This window comes from Cervus elaphus, chromosome 21 (genome assembly GCF_910594005.1).
Source record: "Cervus elaphus chromosome 21, mCerEla1.1, whole genome shotgun sequence".
Classification (NCBI taxonomy): Eukaryota; Metazoa; Chordata; class Mammalia; order Artiodactyla; family Cervidae; genus Cervus; species Cervus elaphus.
This window is the reverse complement of record NC_057835.1, coordinates 14390411-14410226: the sequence shown is the minus strand read 5'-3', so window position 1 is coordinate 14410226 and position 19816 is coordinate 14390411. Positions and strand designations below refer to the sequence as shown.

The following is a 19816-nucleotide window of genomic DNA, read 5'->3' as shown; positions in this document are numbered from 1 at the left end:
CCCTCTCTTCCCTATAGCTGGCTGGATAGAGAGGATCAGGCAGAGGACTCCAAGTGGAAGGAGACCAAGATCCTGAGACCATTACCAGGAAGGCCCCGCCACACATCCAATAGGATGTAAATAAGATCTAAATCTCTCATTTCATTTTAGCTGCTAAGTGTAGGAGTTATTTGTTAAGAGCACTTAGCTATTGTTGACCAATACAGTTCTGAGCCTAGTTTTACACCTAACTATAAGATCTTGGGCAATTCCTTTACTTTTTCTGAACTTTCTCATCTGTATGAAGCTTTGCTGGCAGGCTCTGTGATCAGAAGAGCAGAGCTTAGCATGCAGCCTTCCCAGGAAACAGCGTACCTGCCTAAACCTGCTCACCAACCTGCTGCCTTCTCATTGTGCTTCCATCCGATCCAGTGGTCTCGAGCCCACCTCAGGGCATTTGTACTTGCTATTCCTTCTGCTTGGGTCACTTTTCTCCCAGGATCTATGGCTTTCCTCCTTCTCATCAATTAGGGCTAATCTTTAGCATCATAGCCTCAAAGATGCCTTCCCTGGTGTCTACAGTTCAAAGAACACACTTGACTTCCAATTCTTTTTTTTTTTTTTTTTTGGCCACAGCATGTGGGATCTTAGTTCCCTGACCAGGGATTGAACCTGTGTCCCCTGCATTGGAAAAGCAGTGTCTTAACCTCTGGACCGCCAGGGAAGTCCATGATCTTCAATTCTTTATCACAATTGTCCTAATTTTTTTTTGTTGCCTCTACCCCTCTCTGAAAGCATTGTTCCATGCTTAGTCATGTCTGATTCTTTGCAGCCCAACGACTGTAGCCCACCAGGCTCCTCTGTCCATGGGATTCTCCAGGCAAGAATACTGGAGTGGGCTGCCATTTCCTGCTCCAGAGGATCTTCCCAACCCAGAGATCGAACTTGCATCTCTTGCGTCTCCTGCATTGGCAGGTGGATTCTTTACCACTGTGCCACCAGGAGGGCTTCCCTGATAGCTCAGGTGGTAAAGAATCTGCCTGCAATGCAGGAGGTCCTGGTTCAACTCCTGGGTAGGGAAGATCTGCTGGAGAAGGGATAGGCTACCCACTCCAGTATTCTTGGACTTCCCTGGTGGCTCAGTTGGGAAAGCTCAGGACGGCTTCCCTGATAGCTCAGTTGGTAAAGAATCTGCCTACAATGTGGGAGACCTGGGTTTGATCCCTGGATTGGGAAGATCCCCTGGAGAAGGGACAGGCTACCCACTCCAGTATTCTGGCCTGGAGAATCTGGTGTCACAAAGAGTCTGACATGACTGAGCAACTTTCACTTTCACCTCACTTTCACTTTTCAGTGCCACCAGGGAAGTCCCTAAATACTCTGAAAGCATAGTATTATGTATTGGTTTATAGGAATATTATCCATTAAAATTATCATGTACCAGGCACATGACAAGCGCTCTATAAGCAGTAGTTCTTTATGCAGATCCCACTATACTGAGTCTCTGTTTACAGATCTCTCTTTTCACACTCCATTGTGAGCCTCTGAAGGTCAAGGACAAGGTCTTACTTATATTCGCTTCCCAATAAACCATGTATATAAGAGAAGATGAAGAAATGTCTGTGACGGGAGAGAAACTCAGATCATGTCTTCTATCTAGAGCATCCAGAGACCAACGAAACCATCCTTGTTCTAAAAAAAATTAAACCTTTTTATTAGTATATTTATTTTATATATAAAAGAAATACAAAAAAAGAAACACAAAGAAAATGCGTTTATGGCAACTCGGACTTGTCGGCGCCTTCGGCGGGGGCTCCCGGCTCTGGCCCGCTGGGTGTCAGCAAAGTCCGCCGGTTGTAGTGGCCCTTGATAATGCCCGTGTTGTTGTTCTCGTTCAGCAGCTGCTTCTGCCTCTGCCTGTTGAGGGACTGGACGAGGCCCAGGACGACCGCGGCCAAGGAGTACTGCCCGGGCAGTCTCCTCGGGGGCAGGATGAAGGGGTTGGGCTGGACTCTTCCCAGGAGAAAGTACGTTTTGATTTTCCCTTCCTGCTCGCTGATGCCCTTCACGTAGATCTCCCCTCGGTAGTCAAAGGCAAAGCCCTGGTCCTTCAGGATGAGGTAGGTCTCCTCCGGGACCTGGATCCTGCCGCTGACCCCCGTGCTGTCCATCCGACTCGCCAGGTTCACGGTTTTGCCCCAAATGTCGTACTGTGGTTTCTTGGCGCCGATGACGCCGGCTACCACAGAGCCGTGGCTGATGCCTGTGAGGGAAGCGAAGGAGCAAGAGATGAGAGAAGAGGGAGGTCTCGGAGGGATCCACCTCCACCGTCCATGGGATTCTCCAGGCAAGAATACTGGAGTGAGTTGCCATGCCCTCCTCCAGGGGATCTTCCTGACCCAGGGATCGAACCCACATTTCCTGTGGTTCCTGCATTGGCGGGCAGAGTCTTTACCACTGAGCCACCTATTTTCATCTCATCTTACTACTATGAGGTAACAATACAAAACCCAGTTTACACAGGATAAAGCTGACACTCAGAGAGTTTTGTTTTTGTTTTCTAATTTTGGGCCGCACCTCGAGGTATTTGGAATCTTAGTTCCCTGCCAGGGGATCAAACCTGTGCCCCCTGCAGTGGAGGCGTGGAATCTTATCCACTGGAGCACCAGAGCAGGGCAGTCCCAGAGGATTTAAAAGACTTGCCCAAGTCATAGAGCTGGTCACAGCAGACCCAAAACACAAACTGAGGTGCCTGATCCCATTGGGAACATAATTTTCCAAATTCCAAACTATGCCTCCAGTGTAAAGTACAGGTTGGCCTTAATCTCAGCAACATCTCCTGAAATTACAAAGCCATTGCTCAGGGTTATAGTTCTGCTTTTTGTTCTTGGTTCGATCATGTTTTCAATGATTTCAGAAAGGACATGTAGGGCCGCTGAAAGATGTGGAAACAAGCCCTGAACATCCCATCCATCGATCAAAACATAAAATATCAATGCTTTATTCCAGTGAACAAAGGCAGTCCTTAGATCTGACAAGTCAGGCATGGGTATTACTTGACCTTTTATACTTGAAAGCTACTAAAGCAGAACCAAGAAAGTAAAATGGCACACCAGCCAGAGGATATCTAAGACATAAGAACTGCAAGAACATCTGTTTTTAGATTGCACACTGGACCCCAGAAGGTCACTGGTCTCAGTAAGGAAATCTTGGAGCTGCTGCTGGAGGACCATTTGGCTGTGTGATCGTAGGCTAGTCGCTCCCCTTCTCTGGACCTGACTTTACCCATCTATACAATGTGAATGTGGACTAAGCAGGGGCTTTCAGATTGGGCTTCCCAGGTGGCTCAGATGGTAAAGAATCTGCCTGCAGTGCAGGAGACCCAGGTTCGATCCCTGGGTTGGGAAGATCACCTGGAGAAGGGAATGGCAACCCACTCCAGTATTCCTGCCTGGAGAATCCCATGGACAGAGGAACCTGATGGGCTACAGTCCATGGGGTCACAAAGAGTTTGACATGACTGAGCAACTAACACGTTCACTTTTAGACTGTGCTTTAGGAGCCACCCCACCCCCACCCCCCAGGCTCAGTAAAGATGCTGAAAAAATTAACAAGTTTTACAAACTGTAAATGACTATTATCATATCACTGTGAGTATTGTGCTGTTGTTTTGCACAAGGGTATCCCAAAGCTCAAAGGATGCTGAGCTATGTGGCTGATTGAAGAACTCTAATGCTATCTGCCTGTCCCTGGCTCAGTTCAGCATCTGACATCCTCAGGAACAGAATCCTGGCTTTTGGCTCAAGGCATGACCCCCAGCATCAGATGACACAGAGGGAAATGACTGACAGTCAGCTTTCTCTCTACCCAGGGCTTGCATGGGTGGGATTCCAGACAAGCTGGAGGAGGGGGGAGCCATAGCCTATCATTTGCTTGGTATTTCTGCACACAGGCCAGAATCCTTCCCCTGCTTCCAGCATCTTGAGCAAGAAGAAGCCCAGACAGGCCTGTCCTTGACCAGGTCACACTGGCTCTGCTGTATTCTTGCGGGAAAAAGCGCCCCTGGCTTGATGCCCAGGGCATGGGAGGGCTCAATGGAGTGAGGCCAGCCAGCCTTCCAGCTGCTACTCACCAATCCGGAGCTCAAAATTGTTGAAGGAATGCTTGTTGATCTCCTGGATGCTTTCAGTCAGGGCGAGGGAGAAGTCGGCCAGGGCACACAAATGCCCCCACTTATCTTCGCACTGCTGCAGCAAATGTGAGAGAAGAAGTCATTGGACGGGCAAACAGGATCGTTTCTGCTGCAGGGGTCTGGTCTGTGTCCTAACCTAACTCCACCCACACCCGCCTTCAAGGGAAGTAACCAGGTTGTCAGCCGCTCAGTCATCAGTGTCCAGAGTCACAGGGTGCCAGGACATTTGCTCCAGAGAGTGTGTGACTCTCAGATTCCATTCCCTACCCCTACCCTTGTCTGTTCAGGTTGATGCTGCTCACAGGGGTGTGTGCGTGTGTGTGTGTGTGTGTGTGTGTGTACACTCCTACATTCACATGTGTGATGTTTCCAACCTAGGAGCCGTGTCTCTTTCCTTTGAAGCACTCACAGTGTCTGTTTAAGGGATGTTTCACGTAGACATTTGCTTTCTGAGCCTCAGTTTCCTCGCAGCAACAAAGACCCAGTGCAGCCAAAAAAATAAATACATAAATTTTTTTTAAAAGTCTGACTTTCATTTTTTAAAAGTGGAGCTATTATTATCATTACTTTTGGAGGAGAAAACAAAAGTAAGAATAAGAAAACAGGCTGGGATCAGGGGTTTAGCAACATCTGCAACTGGGTCATAATTGGTATTTCTCATTCCTGACTTTGCACATCAAGTGAACAGTGAGGTTCTGAGTGACGCCTAGAGGCTTCTCAGTCATAAAGAAGCATTGTTTCACCCAGTGGATCCTGCTTACATGGGGAACAAATACATCACGCACCTGGAAGGTCCACTTATCAGAGTTTCTCCCTACAGGTCGCCAAGTCTCCTGGCGCTGACAGCCCACCACGCTCCCACCTTCAGCGACAGGACCACAGTGTGGTCCCTGCCGGAGGGTGTGGTCGAGTCCAGAGCATTCTTTACCTGCTTCTCAGGTGACAGGCCCGACACGGCCATGTAGGTGCTGCCAATTGTCTTAATCTTCTCAATGTCCTGAAACCGGTCTTCTCCGAGCAGCTGAAACAGACCCAGACAGCAGCATCAGTCCTGGTCCTCATGCTCCCAGCAGCCTGGGGCTCCTGGAAACAAGCCCTTGGCTCACGGTAAGGACCACCTCGGGCTGGGTTAGCATCCTTGAGGTAGCCACTTTCCTTTCTCAGAATCAAACATCCAGGCCGTCAACATATGTTTATTGATCACATGCTAAGTGTTAGGTGCCCAGACGGGTGTGACCAGATACTCTAAGCACTAGATCAGTTCCTATGAGTCTCTGAAATAAACAAATCTATCTTATTAGATTAAAGAAGAAACAGCAAATATTCTGAAATCCATCAACATCTCCTTTTGGCTTTACTGTCAGTGTGTATTTAAAATTTTAGCATTTCATGTCAGCATCCTGGTCTAAGGCACCTGGTTTGTAGTTATTGTTGTTTAGTCGCTAAGTCAAGTGTGACCCCAGGGACTATAGCTCATCAGGCTCCTCTGTCCTTGGGATTTCCTAAGCAAGAATACTGGAGTGGGTTGCCGTTCCCTTCTCCAGGGGATCTTCCTGACCCAGGGATCAAATGTGCGTCCCCTGCATTGGCAGGTGGATTCTTTACCACTGAGCCACCAGGAAAAGCCTTATACTTGGTTACTGTATTGCAGTAACTTCACTTCTTGAGCTAAAGTTAAGCCACTATTCTGAGATCCTGCAAACTGTGCCCCGGGCAGAAAGTGGCTGGAGCGGTGTCTGTCCTCAGCTGTTTAATGCCTGACGTTTATCCTCAGATGCCACTAAGCAGGCTTGGTCTCTTAGCAGCCCTTTGACTATTGATATTTTAGCTCAGAGATTTTGGCATGTTTTTGGTTGCCCACCTCCCTCCCTCTGCCTCCTTACAATTGCATTTCCCCAGATTCCTGCAGGAGGGGGAGCTGCCTTCCTCTCTTCTCTTACGAACTACTTCATGCATGCCTGCTAAGTCGCTTCAGTCGTGTCTGACTCTTTGCGATCCAATGGGCTGTAGCCTGCCAGGCTCCTCTGTCCATGGGATTCTCCAGTCAAGAATACTGGAATGGGTTGCCAGGGGATCTTTCTGACTCAGGGATCGAACCCGTGTCTCTTATGTCTCCTGCATTGGCAGGCGGGTTCTTTACCACTAGCGCCACCTGAGAAACCCTCGGAACTATTTGGCTGAAGGCCAATTTCCAGTCCAGACAAAGCTGTTCCCTCCTCAAAAGTCGATTAGGAGGCTTTGCTACTTCGTTTTACATCCACTATGCAGCTAAGAGCATCAGGAGCCATGATGGGGTTCCTTATCAGTGCCTTTATTAATTCTCTGTGAGGAGCACTGAGATGTGAGGGACTCTTCAGCCTTCGATGAGGCAGAGGCTGGGGATGAGAAGTCCTGCCATTGGGTTATCACAAACCCAGTCCTGGAGCGTGTGCTCCAGGCAACGTTCCGCCTTTCTCTGAGCCGGGTTCCAGTGGCAATTACATCAGAAGAAGAGCAACACGATTACTGAAAGGTATCTGGTTGGAGATCAGTCAAGGCAGAGTCTAGAGGGTCTCTTTGGACCCAAAGGAAGAAGGCAATCTGACTTGTCACTGTTGGTAATAACGGTAAAATATTTTCTTTAATTTTAGGATCCCCAAAGCTCACATTTCTCTCTAGGAGATGAGGCTGGTCTCTCCAATGTGTATCTTCACTGCTTGCTATATCCTTTAGGTAACAATATGTTATCTGCTTCATCCAAGCAGTGTCTATATGTGATCTGACAAATCTCCAAACTTGCCAATTATTGTTATAAATGCCATGTACTTTGTCCATCTATTGCATTTCATTTTTCTTGCCTTGCAGAAGTTCATTATATATTTGTCACATTGATAACTTTTTGTTATAGCATGTAGACTATAATAAAAATAAATAAGTATTGTGTGGAAAAAAAACAAACTCCAGAGAGCAAAGAAAGAAGGCATGTCCAGATGATCCAAGAACCCATGCAAAGAAGGCTGATGGGGCTTGGGGTTGGCAAGCCAGGGAGTCTTATTTTTCCTTCCTGTTGACTACATTCTCTTCTTTCTTCCTTCTCCTCCGTGGCTTCTCTTCTTCCTCATCTTTCCCCCTCTTCTTTTTCTTCCACTCTCTCATCTCTGCTTCTCCTCTTTCTTCTTTCACCTTCTCCCCAAATCTCCTTTTTCCTCCTGTTCCTCCTGATCTAAAACCCCTTAGAAGGACCGATTCCTTCTCTTAGTCTTTCCAAGTTCCCTCCTCAAACCTTCATCTCTACCAACAGAGACGCTGTCTTCGACCTCTGTTTATTGGGAAGACTGGCAAAGAGGAGCCGCCAAGGGATTTTAGGCTTCAAAGGAATGTAACAAAATACTGTTGCTTTTGGTGGTTGCTGGTAGTCAGATGCAGAAGCGTGAATGGTAAGCTGACTGTACTCATTCAGATGAGAAACAATATGGACTAAAGCAGGTCAAGGGCCACTTTGATGGTGAGATGGTGAAGGGCGTATCCAAGAACTATTAAGAAGCAGGACTCCACAGGACATTCTAGATGGATGGTGGGGATTAAAGGAGAGAGCTTTGTTTAGGGGGATGGGGTAGATGCTGTTGATACCAGCTCAGTTCTCTTGTATGGGCTCATTCTCCTGAGAACCCTCAGGGCTGGCTGCTAACAGTGTACTGTTATACCCATTTTGGAGAATAGCCCTGAAAGCCCTCTTCTTGACAATGCCTGGAAGATCACACACCCCCACGGGGGTGGCCCATGGCCAATGGCTGACCTAGACAGGTGTACAAAAGCCTTGCCTCAAGGTGGACCTCTGTGGTACCCCTTATAGCCTTGAGCTCCCTGGGGGATCAGGCTGAGGAGGCTGGACTTCAGCTGAACCCACATTTTTGCCTGGCTTCTTCCCTGACATCTTTTCAATTACTCACAAACTTCCCATCTAGGATTTAGGCATGTGGATGGACATGGGTGTCCTGTCAAGCTAGGGGGTGGTGAGGAGGAGAAGACCCCCTCCTGCAAAGCCTATTAATGTAAAGTGCGGCATGAGGGTTTCCCCCATTCCTGAAAACTGGAAGAAGAAAGTATCATCTGGGGTGCGTTTATATTTTGTGTAGGTCTGTGAGCAAATGCTAATTGATGGTTTTATCTTTGGCAATTTGAGCAGATGGAGAAATGGCCCCATCTCTGTGATGTCAGGGCCTTGTAGCACTGGCCTCTGCTCAAGTCCTGGTTTTGCCATTTGCTGGTTGCATGACCCTGGATTAAGTTCCTAGCCTCACTGAAGCTCACGTTCTTGGTCCTCCAGGAGAAACAACCGCCTTTATCTCATGTGATAATGAAATTAGATGACACATGTCTGTGTCTATAATGCAGTCTGGAATTCTGTAAGTGCAGACATTGGTTACAATGAGCAACACAACACTACAACAGCAAGGATGCTTATTCGCGATTGTAAATTTCTGAGGCTCCCGTTTACCTCATCGAAGTCAGCAATGATCTCATTCAGCAGGCGGAGGCATTCCACTCCTTGGTTGTTCATTTCAGTCTGAGAGTAAAAGTCTGCAAACCCCGGGATGGAGGCAAACATCACCCCAACGGCGTCATAGGATTGAGAATACAGCTCCTGGACAGACAGACACAGAAGGAACCAGAAACAGTCCTCAGAGGTGAAGTTCTGCGGTGATGCTCCCTATGTACATGCACCTGCAGCCACGCACAGGCACCCGGAGAGGACAGAGAACGGGACCCTGACAGCATCTCACCGTAGCCTCGTCACCAAGTGGGCTGGGACCATTGAAAATTCATGGTCCCAATTTCGCTGACTTGAGCTTAACTGAAGCCCAAAAATTGACATAAAATGAGTATAATGGTATAATATGCCATGTAAATGGGCATGAATGACAAACGCTTACTAGAAAACTGTTTTTTAATGACTAAACATTCACAATCTTCTTTTTTTTTTTTCTTTTGCTTTTCATGTTGAATTTGTTTCCAAATCATTTTTAGTGTGTTATTCTAAGACCAATTGATAATCTTAAGTGGCAAAGCTATGGCTGATTCATGTTGACGTATGGCAAAAAGCTATCACAATATTGTAAAGTAATTACCTTCCAATTAAAATAAATACATTTTTAAAAATAAATTATTTTTGCATTCTATTGTAAAAATACATTGTACTAATAGTCTGTATGAGGATTAAAAAAAAAAAAACTATGACGAGAAAAAGAGAAAATTTGTAAATTCATGCTCTCCAGTCTCAGCTGGGCCCAGATTTCTGCCTGCGCATCACTGCCCTTGGTCAGCTTCCTTTTCTGCTATTCTCAGTGGCCCTTCTCAGCTCTAATCACTCTCCTTAGCTTCACTCTCCACTTGATTCTTCTCAGTAGATGGTCTTGTCTGATATGCTATTGAGAACACTGAGGCTCTCACTTTCCTCACTCATACAATCATCTCATTCATCATATCTTCATCTCTTTGGCTTCAACTCCAGACAATGCATCTTCCCTTCTCCTGCTGAATATCAATGCTTCTTCCTCATCTCTGGGTCCCCCTCTAACTTCTTCAAACTTGCCCTCCTCTAGTGATCCCTTCCTTTCTTCTTTCTTTCTCCTCTCCCCCTCCACTTTCTCTAAGTGCCTCTGATAAAAAAAACTGCAAGGTGCTCTGGATGCTGAAGACACTTGTAACTAATCATCTCCACCCTAACTTCTCAAACTAGCTATCTCTAGTGCCTGTTCATGCTCTGTGTCCATCTGCATGAAACGAATCTAGGGAAGGTCAGATTGCCAGCCAAAATGAGGACATCACTACACCAATCTCTGTGCAAGGCTCCCTGGGCATCCCTGGGAACCGGTGTGGTGATCACACCCAAGTTCATAGGTCTCTTGACTTCTCTGTGCTTGTTATACCACATCTATTTTCTTTGTGTCTGGCCCCTTCAAGGATTTATTTATTTTTTTTGGCTTATGTACTATCTTCAGTGTTGGTGATTGTTGCTATGGTTCTGTCCTTGACCCCTACAAGGTTCACAGTGTGCACACTCACCTGGGCCATCTTGTTCACTCTCAACCTTTCACCAACAATCAGGTGTGAGTCTCTAGAATCCCATTTCCAAGTCAGTTCTCCTTGGGCTCCAGGCTTCTCTCTTCCATGCTGGGTTTCCTTCACACGCCTCAAATTACAAGTGCTGCACCTGACTGCATGTCCTCCGCACCTACACCTGCTCCTGTTTCTTCATTCTCTGACTCAGTTGGTGGCACCGGCATGGACAAGTCATCCAAGTTAGAGACCCTCAGAGTCATCCTTGACCCTTTCTTCCCATCATATTCAGATCCAATAAACTGCCAAGTCCAGGCGGGTTTCTTTTTGTCTCCAACATATTTTTTCTAATCCTCTCACTGTTCCTATCAGGTCCTTCCTGCTTTCCTCCTTGACTATTTTTTTTAAACATTTTTTAAAAAAGATTTTTAAAATACAATCCAGCTATAAGGTTTTTTTGTTTGTTTTGCTGCACTGTGTGGCATGCAAGACCTTAGTTCGCTAACCAGGAGTCAAACCCACAGTCTCTGCAATGGAAGGCAAAGTCTTAACCATTGGACCACTAGGGGAGTCCCTTCCTTGACTATTAATTAATATGAGACCCTCTTCCTGGGTTCAGGACTGGTCTTATCTCATTCAAAGGCATGCTCCATATGGCAACCAGAGTGATATTTCAAAGATAAAATACTGACCATGCCCTTCCCAATCTCAAAACCCTCCAACTGCCCTCAGGACAAAGTTGAAACACAGGAGCATGACCTATATTCACATATTCCTGCCCTCGTCTCCGCCTATCTCTTCCGCTTCATGGCCTGCAATTCCCTGTGTTGGACCTTCTGTTCTAGAAACCCCGAAGCATCTGTATTCCTATACGCCCACGATGGCGGATGTGGTAGGCACCTGGCCTGCATTCTCTCTTCCCAGGTTCTGCCGTCAGCCAGCCCTTGAGTTTCTTTGCACAGAGTTTTTCTCTGGCCACTGGAGGGCACTCTGCCCACGTGCGCCGCAGGCTAAAATCTCCAGGAAGCAAACGCCCACCCCCTCCACTCCCTGCCCTTCCTCAAGGAGCTGCTCTTAACAGATTCCAGATGGACACCAGCATAGAGTCCTCAGCACCTTCACCCTTTGGGCAGATAATTTTGAGGCACGCGTTCTACACCATTTCCCAGGTTTTCCACCGAGATTCAGCTCCAGTCACCCACAGAGCTAACTAGTCTGATAACGCCTCAAGATTGGATTCCTTTCCTTTCCCTACCATCTTTCTTCCTCTCCTGTCTACCTGGGTGGGTTTCCTGGGACCACCTCCAAGCAAGATACTTGCATGCGAACGCTTGTCTCAAGGAATGCTTCTGGAAGAAGCCGAAGACACATCTTCTTCAATGCTTTCATTTTTACGGTCTGTCCTTTGATAGAATATGTCCTTCCTTCCCTGCAGTGAGCCTCCATAACCAGGCTAACTCTAGCTTTCTGCTTTCACTACCCACCTAGGTATCATATCTTCCTGCAAAACTTCCCGGACTCACCGATAGGGGTGGGAGGCTGACTTGGGCCGTGTGGGCACCTGGGTCACTATACACCAGAGCGCTTGCCGTGTACACTGTCTTAATGTCCCTCTCTTCATTTACCTGTGGACTCTGCAAGGGCAGGGACTCCACACCATTCATCTCAACGTGTTCAAATCATGCAATTAGTAGTTTTTGGATGTCTGCAATGTCATACATGCCCCATACAGGGTCTGAAGTGAAAGTGAAGTTGCTCAGTCGTGTCTGACTCTGCAACCCCATGGACTGCAGACTATCAGGCTCCTCCGTCCATGGGATTTTCCAGGCAAGAACATTCCAGTGGGTGTTCTCTAGGAGATCTTCCCTGACCCAGGGATTGAATCCAGGTCTTCCGCATTGTAGGTAGATGCTTTACCGTCTGAGCCACTAGGGACTGGTGCAAGGTAAATGCTCACAGTTTTGTTAAGTTGATGACTCTTAGCCTGTGTTGTTGTTATTGTTGTTTAGTCGCTCAGTCGCTCAGACCTCATGGACTGTAGCCCGCCAGGCTCCTCTGTCCATGGGGAATCTCCAGGCAAGAATACTGGAGTGGGTTGCCATTTCCTTCCCCAGGGGATCTTCCTGACCCAGGAGATCTTCCTGACCCAGGAACTGAGCCAGGGTCTCCTGCATTGGCAGGCAGATTCTTTGCCACTGAGCTACCAGGGAAGGCCCCCTTAGCCTGTGTAGGAAATGTTAAAGCTTTACAAAGCATTTTCATATGAATCCGATGCTTTAATCCTTGCACTAATCCTGTGCGAAGTAGGTACAATTTTTATACCCACTATACAGATAAGGAAAATGAGACACGGATGACATAAGGCATTGGGATCATGCAGTTGGCAGCAGAAGAGCCAGAGTTAAAGACGTCTGGGGTCTTCCCCACTCAGCACACCTGGACTTGCTTTCTCTGCCTTTTATGCCCTTGGTCTGAGAAAGAGGTTGTCCCTGACTCATGATCAGTTGACTTGAGCTTTAAGAGTGGGTATATCTGAATGGACGGTTTTGCTAGTCCTCATTCAAAAGGTGGCTGGTGACCAGCTGGATTGGGTTGGGTTGGGGGACAGTGCAGATTGTAGCCAAGTTGCAGAGCCATGGTACACAGCTTTCTGAGGCTGGGTCATTCACCTTGGCCTTGAACAATGGAGTTAGACTGCAGGAGAAGCCTGACTGCTTTATGGGTCTGAGAACCTGCATAAGCAAACCTACAGAACTGCATCCTCTGAATGGCTGTGATTCGGAGAGAAAAAAAAATCTGTTTGCTCAATTACCTGCTGTATTAGTCTGCTCAAGCTGCTGTAACAAAGTACTGCAGCCCGAGTGGCTTAAACTACAGAAGTTTACCTTCTCACAGTGCTGCAGGCTAGAAGTTTAAGGTCAAGGTGTTGCCTGGGTTGGTTCCTTCTGAGGCTGCTCTCCATTGGCTTACAGATGGCCTTCTCCCTGGGTCTTCACATGAGGTCTGTTACACGTGTATCTGTGTCCTAATTTCCTCCTTTTATAAGGACACCCAGAGAAGGCAATGGCACCCCACTCCGGTACTCTTGCCTGGAAAATCCCATGGACGGAGGAGCCTGGTGGGCTGCAGTCCAGGGGGTCACTAAGAGTCGGACACGACTGAGCGACTTCACTTTCACTTTTCACTTTCATGCATTGGGGAAGGAAATGGCAACCCACTCCAGTGTTCTTGCCTGGAGAATCTCAGGGATGGGGGAGCCTGGTGGGCTGCCGCCTATGGGGTCGCACAGAGTCGGACACGATTGAAGTGACTTAGCAGCAGCAGCAGCGGCATAAAGACACCAGGCACATTAGATAAGAACCCCATCCTGTCCCTTTAAAGACCCCATCTCCAAACACAGTCACATTTTGTGGTCCTAGCTGGTAGCAAGAGGGTTCTGCACTACTGGGCTGGCCAAGTGGAAGGACAGAACTTCTTTGTCTTGGGCACAAACAGGTCCCAGAGGAAATAAGACAGACTGAGGGACTCGTGAGCCGTTAGCACAGTAGTCCAACGACTCTGGTCTCCCCAGTCATATCCACTAGGGCAGGGAAGATGGGGTAGGCGATGATGAGACCCCCTCCCTAGCACTGCCCCAGAGACTGGAAGGTGTCACAGGAAGTTCTTTCCTCAGTGGGCCAAGCCGGGAACATGTGAAGAGAGGAGACGATGGCCCTACAGATGTAGTCCTGTGGCCTTGGCCAGGGAGAGAAGTTCCCTGCTTCAGGTCCCTTGGGGGTAGAGGAGATGCTCATGTCTGCTCTGCTGTTGCACTGGTTTCCCTGAGATGCTCTGTGTCACGTCCCTTGATCCTCTGCGCCACGGTCAGCAGTGGCTGCCTTCTCCTGGTGGCCCAGCTCCTGTCAAATATTCTTGCCTGGAGGATCCCATGGACAGAGGAGCCTGGCGGGCTACAGTCCGGGGGGTCACAGAGAGTCAAACATGACTTAGCAATTAAAGGACAACAGTTTACAAAGGGCTTAACTAGGAAGATGAGGGTCAAGTATAAGTTTACCCTAAGAAATCCCTTATGGATACAGGGCTCGTGGCCGTCGAACTGCGGCAGTTGAGCTGCCATCCTCCTGGGCTCAAAGGGATGAGAAGAGCCAGAGACAAGGATGTTGATTTGACATCGGAGGTGGCCCAGCAGCGGCCTTGGGAGGAGCTGTCAGTTTCTGTGGGGGATGTAGGCAGCCTTAAATGGATCCCAAGGGAGGGAACCAAAGGAATAATAATATACTGACCTCATTCTCCTTCCCCGGCTCCTGGATCTCTGGCCCAGTGTCCCCAGTTAATGACCCTCAGCTGGGTGTCAGAGGGCTTGCGAGGTCACTGCCGTGACCCACGCAGGTTGCCCCCTCCCTTTCCAAGCGAGCAGGGAGAAGGGGGTGGGGGCGCTTGGAGGGGCTCACAGGAGAGCTCCAGCCCCCTGCCCACACCTGGCCACACCTTTAGAGACATCCTGTCACTCGACTCGCTCCAATCAACCGCGCCGAGTGTGCCATCTGGTTCTTTCTATTTTGAGTTCTAAAAAGATAAAAACACTGTACACTGCGGAGGGATTGATGAGTATAGAAATGCTATTACTGTTTCATTGTCACCCTCCTCTGGCTGGATGTGCAGGTTTGGGCTTTGCAGAGGATTCGGGCACCTGCATGCTCCGCCCTCTGCCCCCTACCCAGAAGCCAAGATGAAGATTTTGCCCAGGGAACCAGGTCTGGTTTTTCCCTGGCCTAGGCCTGTCTGACTCAAAGCCCTGTGTCTTGTACTAAGTGAAGTCACCTCTCTGCAGGGGAGAAACCGTGTCTGATACCTCCTGGCCTTGTAAGTATCCTCAGGTCTCAGCTCAAATGCCATGTGCTCAGAGAGAACTTCCAGGAGCCTCCAGTGAAAATGCCCCCCTTTCACACGTGCTTTTCTCTCACTCGGGGATACCGAGGTGGCTCAGTGATAAAGAATCTGCCTGCCAATTTAGGAGACTCGGGTTTGATTTCTGGGGTGGGAGATCCCCCTGGAGGAAGAAACGGCAACCTACTCCAGTATTCTTGCCTGGACAATCCCATGGACAGAGGGGCCTGGCAGGCTATAGTCCAGGGGATCACAAAGACTTGGACATTACTTAGCAACTAAACAACAACAACAATTCTCTAACTCAGCTTCATCCACCCTCATAGAACATTAACATTAACATATAACTGTGTTACACATTCTTTTGTTTTAATGTCTGTTTTCCCAGAAAAACACGTGCCTCACATCAGGCAGGACTTTGTCTTCTTTGTCCTTCTTTGTCTGAACCCCAGGATCTAGAATAACATGTGGCACTTGGTTGACCCTCAAGAAATCCTTGGGGAATGAATGACTGAGTGAATAGGTGGGAGGTGGGGCTGGGAGTAGAAAAAAGTAATGATGACTCATATTTTCTGAAATAACAACAGCAAGAATCAGAGGGCTTGTAGAATGTGCCAGGCACCACTTAAGCCCTTTATGCGTAATAACTCATGTAAATGTTGTAACGTAAAGTTGGGGGATCCTGTTCCTGTGGAGATGAGGAAAATGAGCTCTAGAGAGGTTCGCCTCTTGTTCATGGTCACAGAGTCGTGAGAGGAAGAGCCAGGACTGAAGTTCAGGCATCAGATTTTCAAATATACCAAATGGCTCTGCTATCCTGAGCCCCGCTTACAGCCGGCCACACTGGGCACGTCATGTGTTCTTCTTACCCAATTTAATTCTCACACTAGTTCAGCAAGGCTGGTATTATTTCCTCCTCAGTTGGATGACAGAATGGATTCAGAGAGGTTGCGTAAGCCGCCCTGGGTCACACCGCTAGTTCGGGGCAGAGGTGGCACCAGCACCTGAGACAGCTGCCCTGGGCACTGTCCTTCCGGAAGCTCTAACAGAGCCAGGATGAGCGAGCAGGTTTCCTGGGACTCAGCGAGCACCTGCCTGACGCCGCTGACCCAGCCCCGCTGGCCTGATCCGCAAGAGCCCCTGCCCGGCGTGCTGAGTGCTCTTCGAGGCCGGAAGTCGAGCGGAACAGCAGGAATGCCAGGACCTCTGCGCGGATGACTCAGCCGGAACAGACTCGGACAGGATGTTCCAGAGTGCGGCTCTGTCAACCGCCCTAGGTTTGGGTGGCTCACGTCATTCCTTGTCACTGCTCCCCCATCTCTGCCACTCACACCCCGACAGCAAAGTGCAGGAGAGGAAGCACAGCGTTTGGCTGGGAGGTGGTGCACACCTGGGCTTGAACTCCAGCTCACTACACACTAGCTCTGTGACCTTGGGCAAAGCTCTCAGTTTCTCCATCGATGAAATGGGGATAATCATTCTTATTCCTTGTTGCCCGTATCTGTGAGCACTGCCCTCGCCTCTGAAAGCTGGGACCCAAAGTCACGAATGTCCCCAGGCAGATATTCACAGGTTTGTATCACAGTCAGATTTGTAGCAGGAGAAGAAGCTAAAAATGCCTCTTATGGAAACAGAGCATGAAATCGGGAATTCTTGCAGGCTATAGCTGTCCTGTCTCTGTCTGTCACCCCTTCACATGTTACACCACTCCGCCTGTGTCTCCTGCACCCAGACATGCACAGGCACATGTAGACACACACAAATGCCAAGTTCTTCCACAGATACATTCTTATTTCCATACACACAACCCAATCTTTCCAGATACCTACATAAATCATGCCACATAGACATCTTCTATAACCATCACATATACACGTACACACTCCCTCATCTTCACAAACTCCTGGGGCACCATGGGTAGCAGCACAGTAAGGAGTGACGTGGCACAGATGGAAGAAATTTGAAGGACTGGATCAGAGTTGTGGCTTTGCTGAAATAAACAGAGGTACACCATGGACCTCTCTGAGCCCCAGTTTCTTCATCACTACTGTGGGGGTTCACAACTCTCTTCAAGTTGTGAATAGAATGAAAGGTCATTTTCATCAATTGCCTGTCTCAGTACTTGGCACACAGTAGGTGTTCAGTAAATGATATGGCATCATATCGTGAAGTCGTCCAGGCAATGTGAAAACTTCCTCTATTTAAGCCTAGCCAAGTGCAAACTGTTTAAATATTTATAAAACCACAAATGAACTTGACAAGACTTTCTATTGAGAATGCCTCATCCATGTGATGAAGGCTGAGCCTGACCTTTATTTTGCTCAGTGGGGGTTTGGCTCGAATAATCGCTGATGACCTGGGGTCTGGGCATCTCTGGTTGGTTTCCTTCATTTCAGGATGAAGTCAGCCAGTGCATTCTTGTTCTTCCCCACTGGTTCCAAATATCTCCTTGTTTTGGTGTCTTGATTGACAGGTGGCTTTCCTTTCATTTCTTTGTGGGTCTTCCCTCCGAGGGCTCCAGTGTTCCATCTGCTCCTTCTGGTGGTCGCGGTTGATGCTCAGCGACATTTCGCTTTCTTGGCTTCCTCAAGAAGCTCTTGCAACAAAGTCCCTGACCTTAGGGAGCTCTGAGGAAACCAGGCTTGAACCCAATTCCAGAGAACTCCATCTGTTGAGGGTGTTTGGTGCCTTAATCTGCATCCAACAGACTCTCAAGGGCGTAAGTTCATCAAGAGCTGATTATTCAAGCAGCAGATGACTCATGCTCTTGGCTTCTCTCCCACTGGCCTTTTACAGAGGCTCGGATGGGAAATGGACCTTGTAGGTCTCTCTTAATTCTACCCTAAGGCAGGGGTCACAACCCCAAATGTTTTCAGAGGTCCAGCAGGTAACATATGTGTCAAGGTAGAGATGGATAAATTGGAGAGTCCATTCCAGTGTCTAAAGGCATCGAATCTACCAATTAAAACAAAAAAGCAAAACAACCAACTGACCACTGTCCCAGCCCACTGGCTTGCTGGTCAGATTTTGTCTCAGAATCAGCCAGTCTGTGAGCTTTGTTCAATGAGTTCTTCATCCCCTGTTTGACTCGGTTTGAAACTCTCTATTGGAAGGGTTGTCTTGGTCCGGTCTCCCAGACAACAGACCTTGCCTTTGTAGTGTCCTTGGCAAGGACTTTCCTCTCACCACTTAAAAAGTTTCAGCAAAGGAGCTCACCATTCTAGTTCATCCACAAACCTTTAATGAGCAGGACCACGGGGTCCTGCACCAGGGCCCAAGGATCAGTGGTGACCAAGGCTGATGTTGTCCCTGCTCCTGTGGGTCTCACAGCCTGATGGCTCTGTCACCATAGGATTCTACATAGTGTTGAACACAGAAATATCCCCCGAGGGCCGTCCACAGCCCTGGGTCTGCCCTCTGGAGTCTCACAGAGCAAGGTCAGTCCCTCTCATGCGATAACCCTTCAGGTCTTTAAGGGCATCTGTTATTTCCCTCTTGAGTTACTTTTTTCAACCAAATGGCTTGATTTTGTTTTTTTTTTTTTTCATTTCTCATCTTTCACATCTACTCCATTATCGAGTCCTGTTGATTCCAACCTGTAGAGATACCTAGGATTCATCCATTTCTATCTCACTGCTACATCTTAGGCCTCCCCATCAGACCCTTTCCTGGGCTATTTTAGGCTCTCCTAACTAGTTTCTGGTTTTGTGACTCTCTTATCCACACTCTATTAGCATTCGGTCAGATTAGGTAACACACTTTCCAAAGGATCACACAGCACTTAAAAGGGTGCCCCAAACCCTACCATACTCCTTAAGACCCAACTGCCAGGCCCTGGCCCCGGTTTTTCTCACATCACTCATCACTCTTCATCCTTGGAATGCGAAGTGTTCCAAATTCACGTCCCCCGCACAACCTGGGCTTCCCATGTGGCTCAACTGGGAAAGAATCTGCCTGCAGTGTGGGAGATCTGGGTTCGATCCCTGGGTTGGGAAGATCCCCTGGAGAAGGGAAAGACTACCCACTCCAGTATTCTGGCCTGCAGAATTCCATGGACTGTATAGTCCATGGGGTTGCAAAGAGTCAGACATGACTGAGCGACTTTCCCTTTCCCTTTCTTTCCACAACTTCAGAATGTGCCCTTATTTGGAAACGGAGTCTTTGCAAACGTGATTAAGCTAAGATGAGGTCATACTGGAAAGACAGAGTCCTAAATCTAACAACTGGTATCCTCAAATGAAAAGAGGACACATGCCCTTATAAGCAGGGGGAAGGCCATGTGACTAAGGGAGAGATTAGACTGATGTGGCCACAAGCCAAGGAGTGCTTGAGGCCACCAGAAGCTTCAAGAGGAGGAAGAATTCTTCCTAGAGACTTCAGAGGGAGCATGGTCATGTTACTGCACTGAGTTCAGATTCTGGCTGCCAGGACTGTGAGACAATACATTTCTGTTGCTTTAAGTCATGCAGTATTTATTAAAACGGCCTTGGGGAACCGAGACAATCCCCTAGCCCAGCCTTCCTGTTCCGTGGGCACCCCAAGCTCATCCTCACCCCGTGTCTCTGCTTGTGTTCTTCTCTCTCTCCTGGATCGTCCTGCCTCTTCCCCACTCTCCTAGGATGACTTGGTCCTTCCTATCACTCAGTCGCAGGTCAGGTGTAGGCATCTCCCCTGATCACACCTGTCCACGCCTGCTGCTACTAGCAGGTAACCTTTGTT

At 48.2% G+C, this 19816-nt stretch overlaps 1 protein-coding gene across 4 annotated transcripts in view; it reads right to left on the bottom strand.

Moving 5' to 3' along the window:
• Positions 1-1666: 1666 nt before the first annotated feature.
• ADCY8 (adenylate cyclase 8) overlaps positions 1667-19816 on the bottom strand; it is a 226972-nt gene continuing 208822 nt past the window's right edge. For 3 of the 4 annotated variants that reach the window (XM_043880380.1, XM_043880382.1, XM_043880383.1), the window contains 4 exons: positions 8649-8795; positions 5100-5192; positions 4112-4226; positions 1667-2242 (listed from right to left, as the gene is read on the bottom strand). In XM_043880380.1, coding sequence (XP_043736315.1) covers positions 1755-2242; positions 4112-4226; positions 5100-5192; positions 8649-8795 — 843 coding nt within the window. In that variant the 3' untranslated portion in view covers positions 1667-1754. The remainder of the gene's footprint in view (positions 2243-4111; positions 4227-5099; positions 5193-8648; positions 8796-19816) is intronic. The other variant, XM_043880381.1, reaches the window with a different exon arrangement.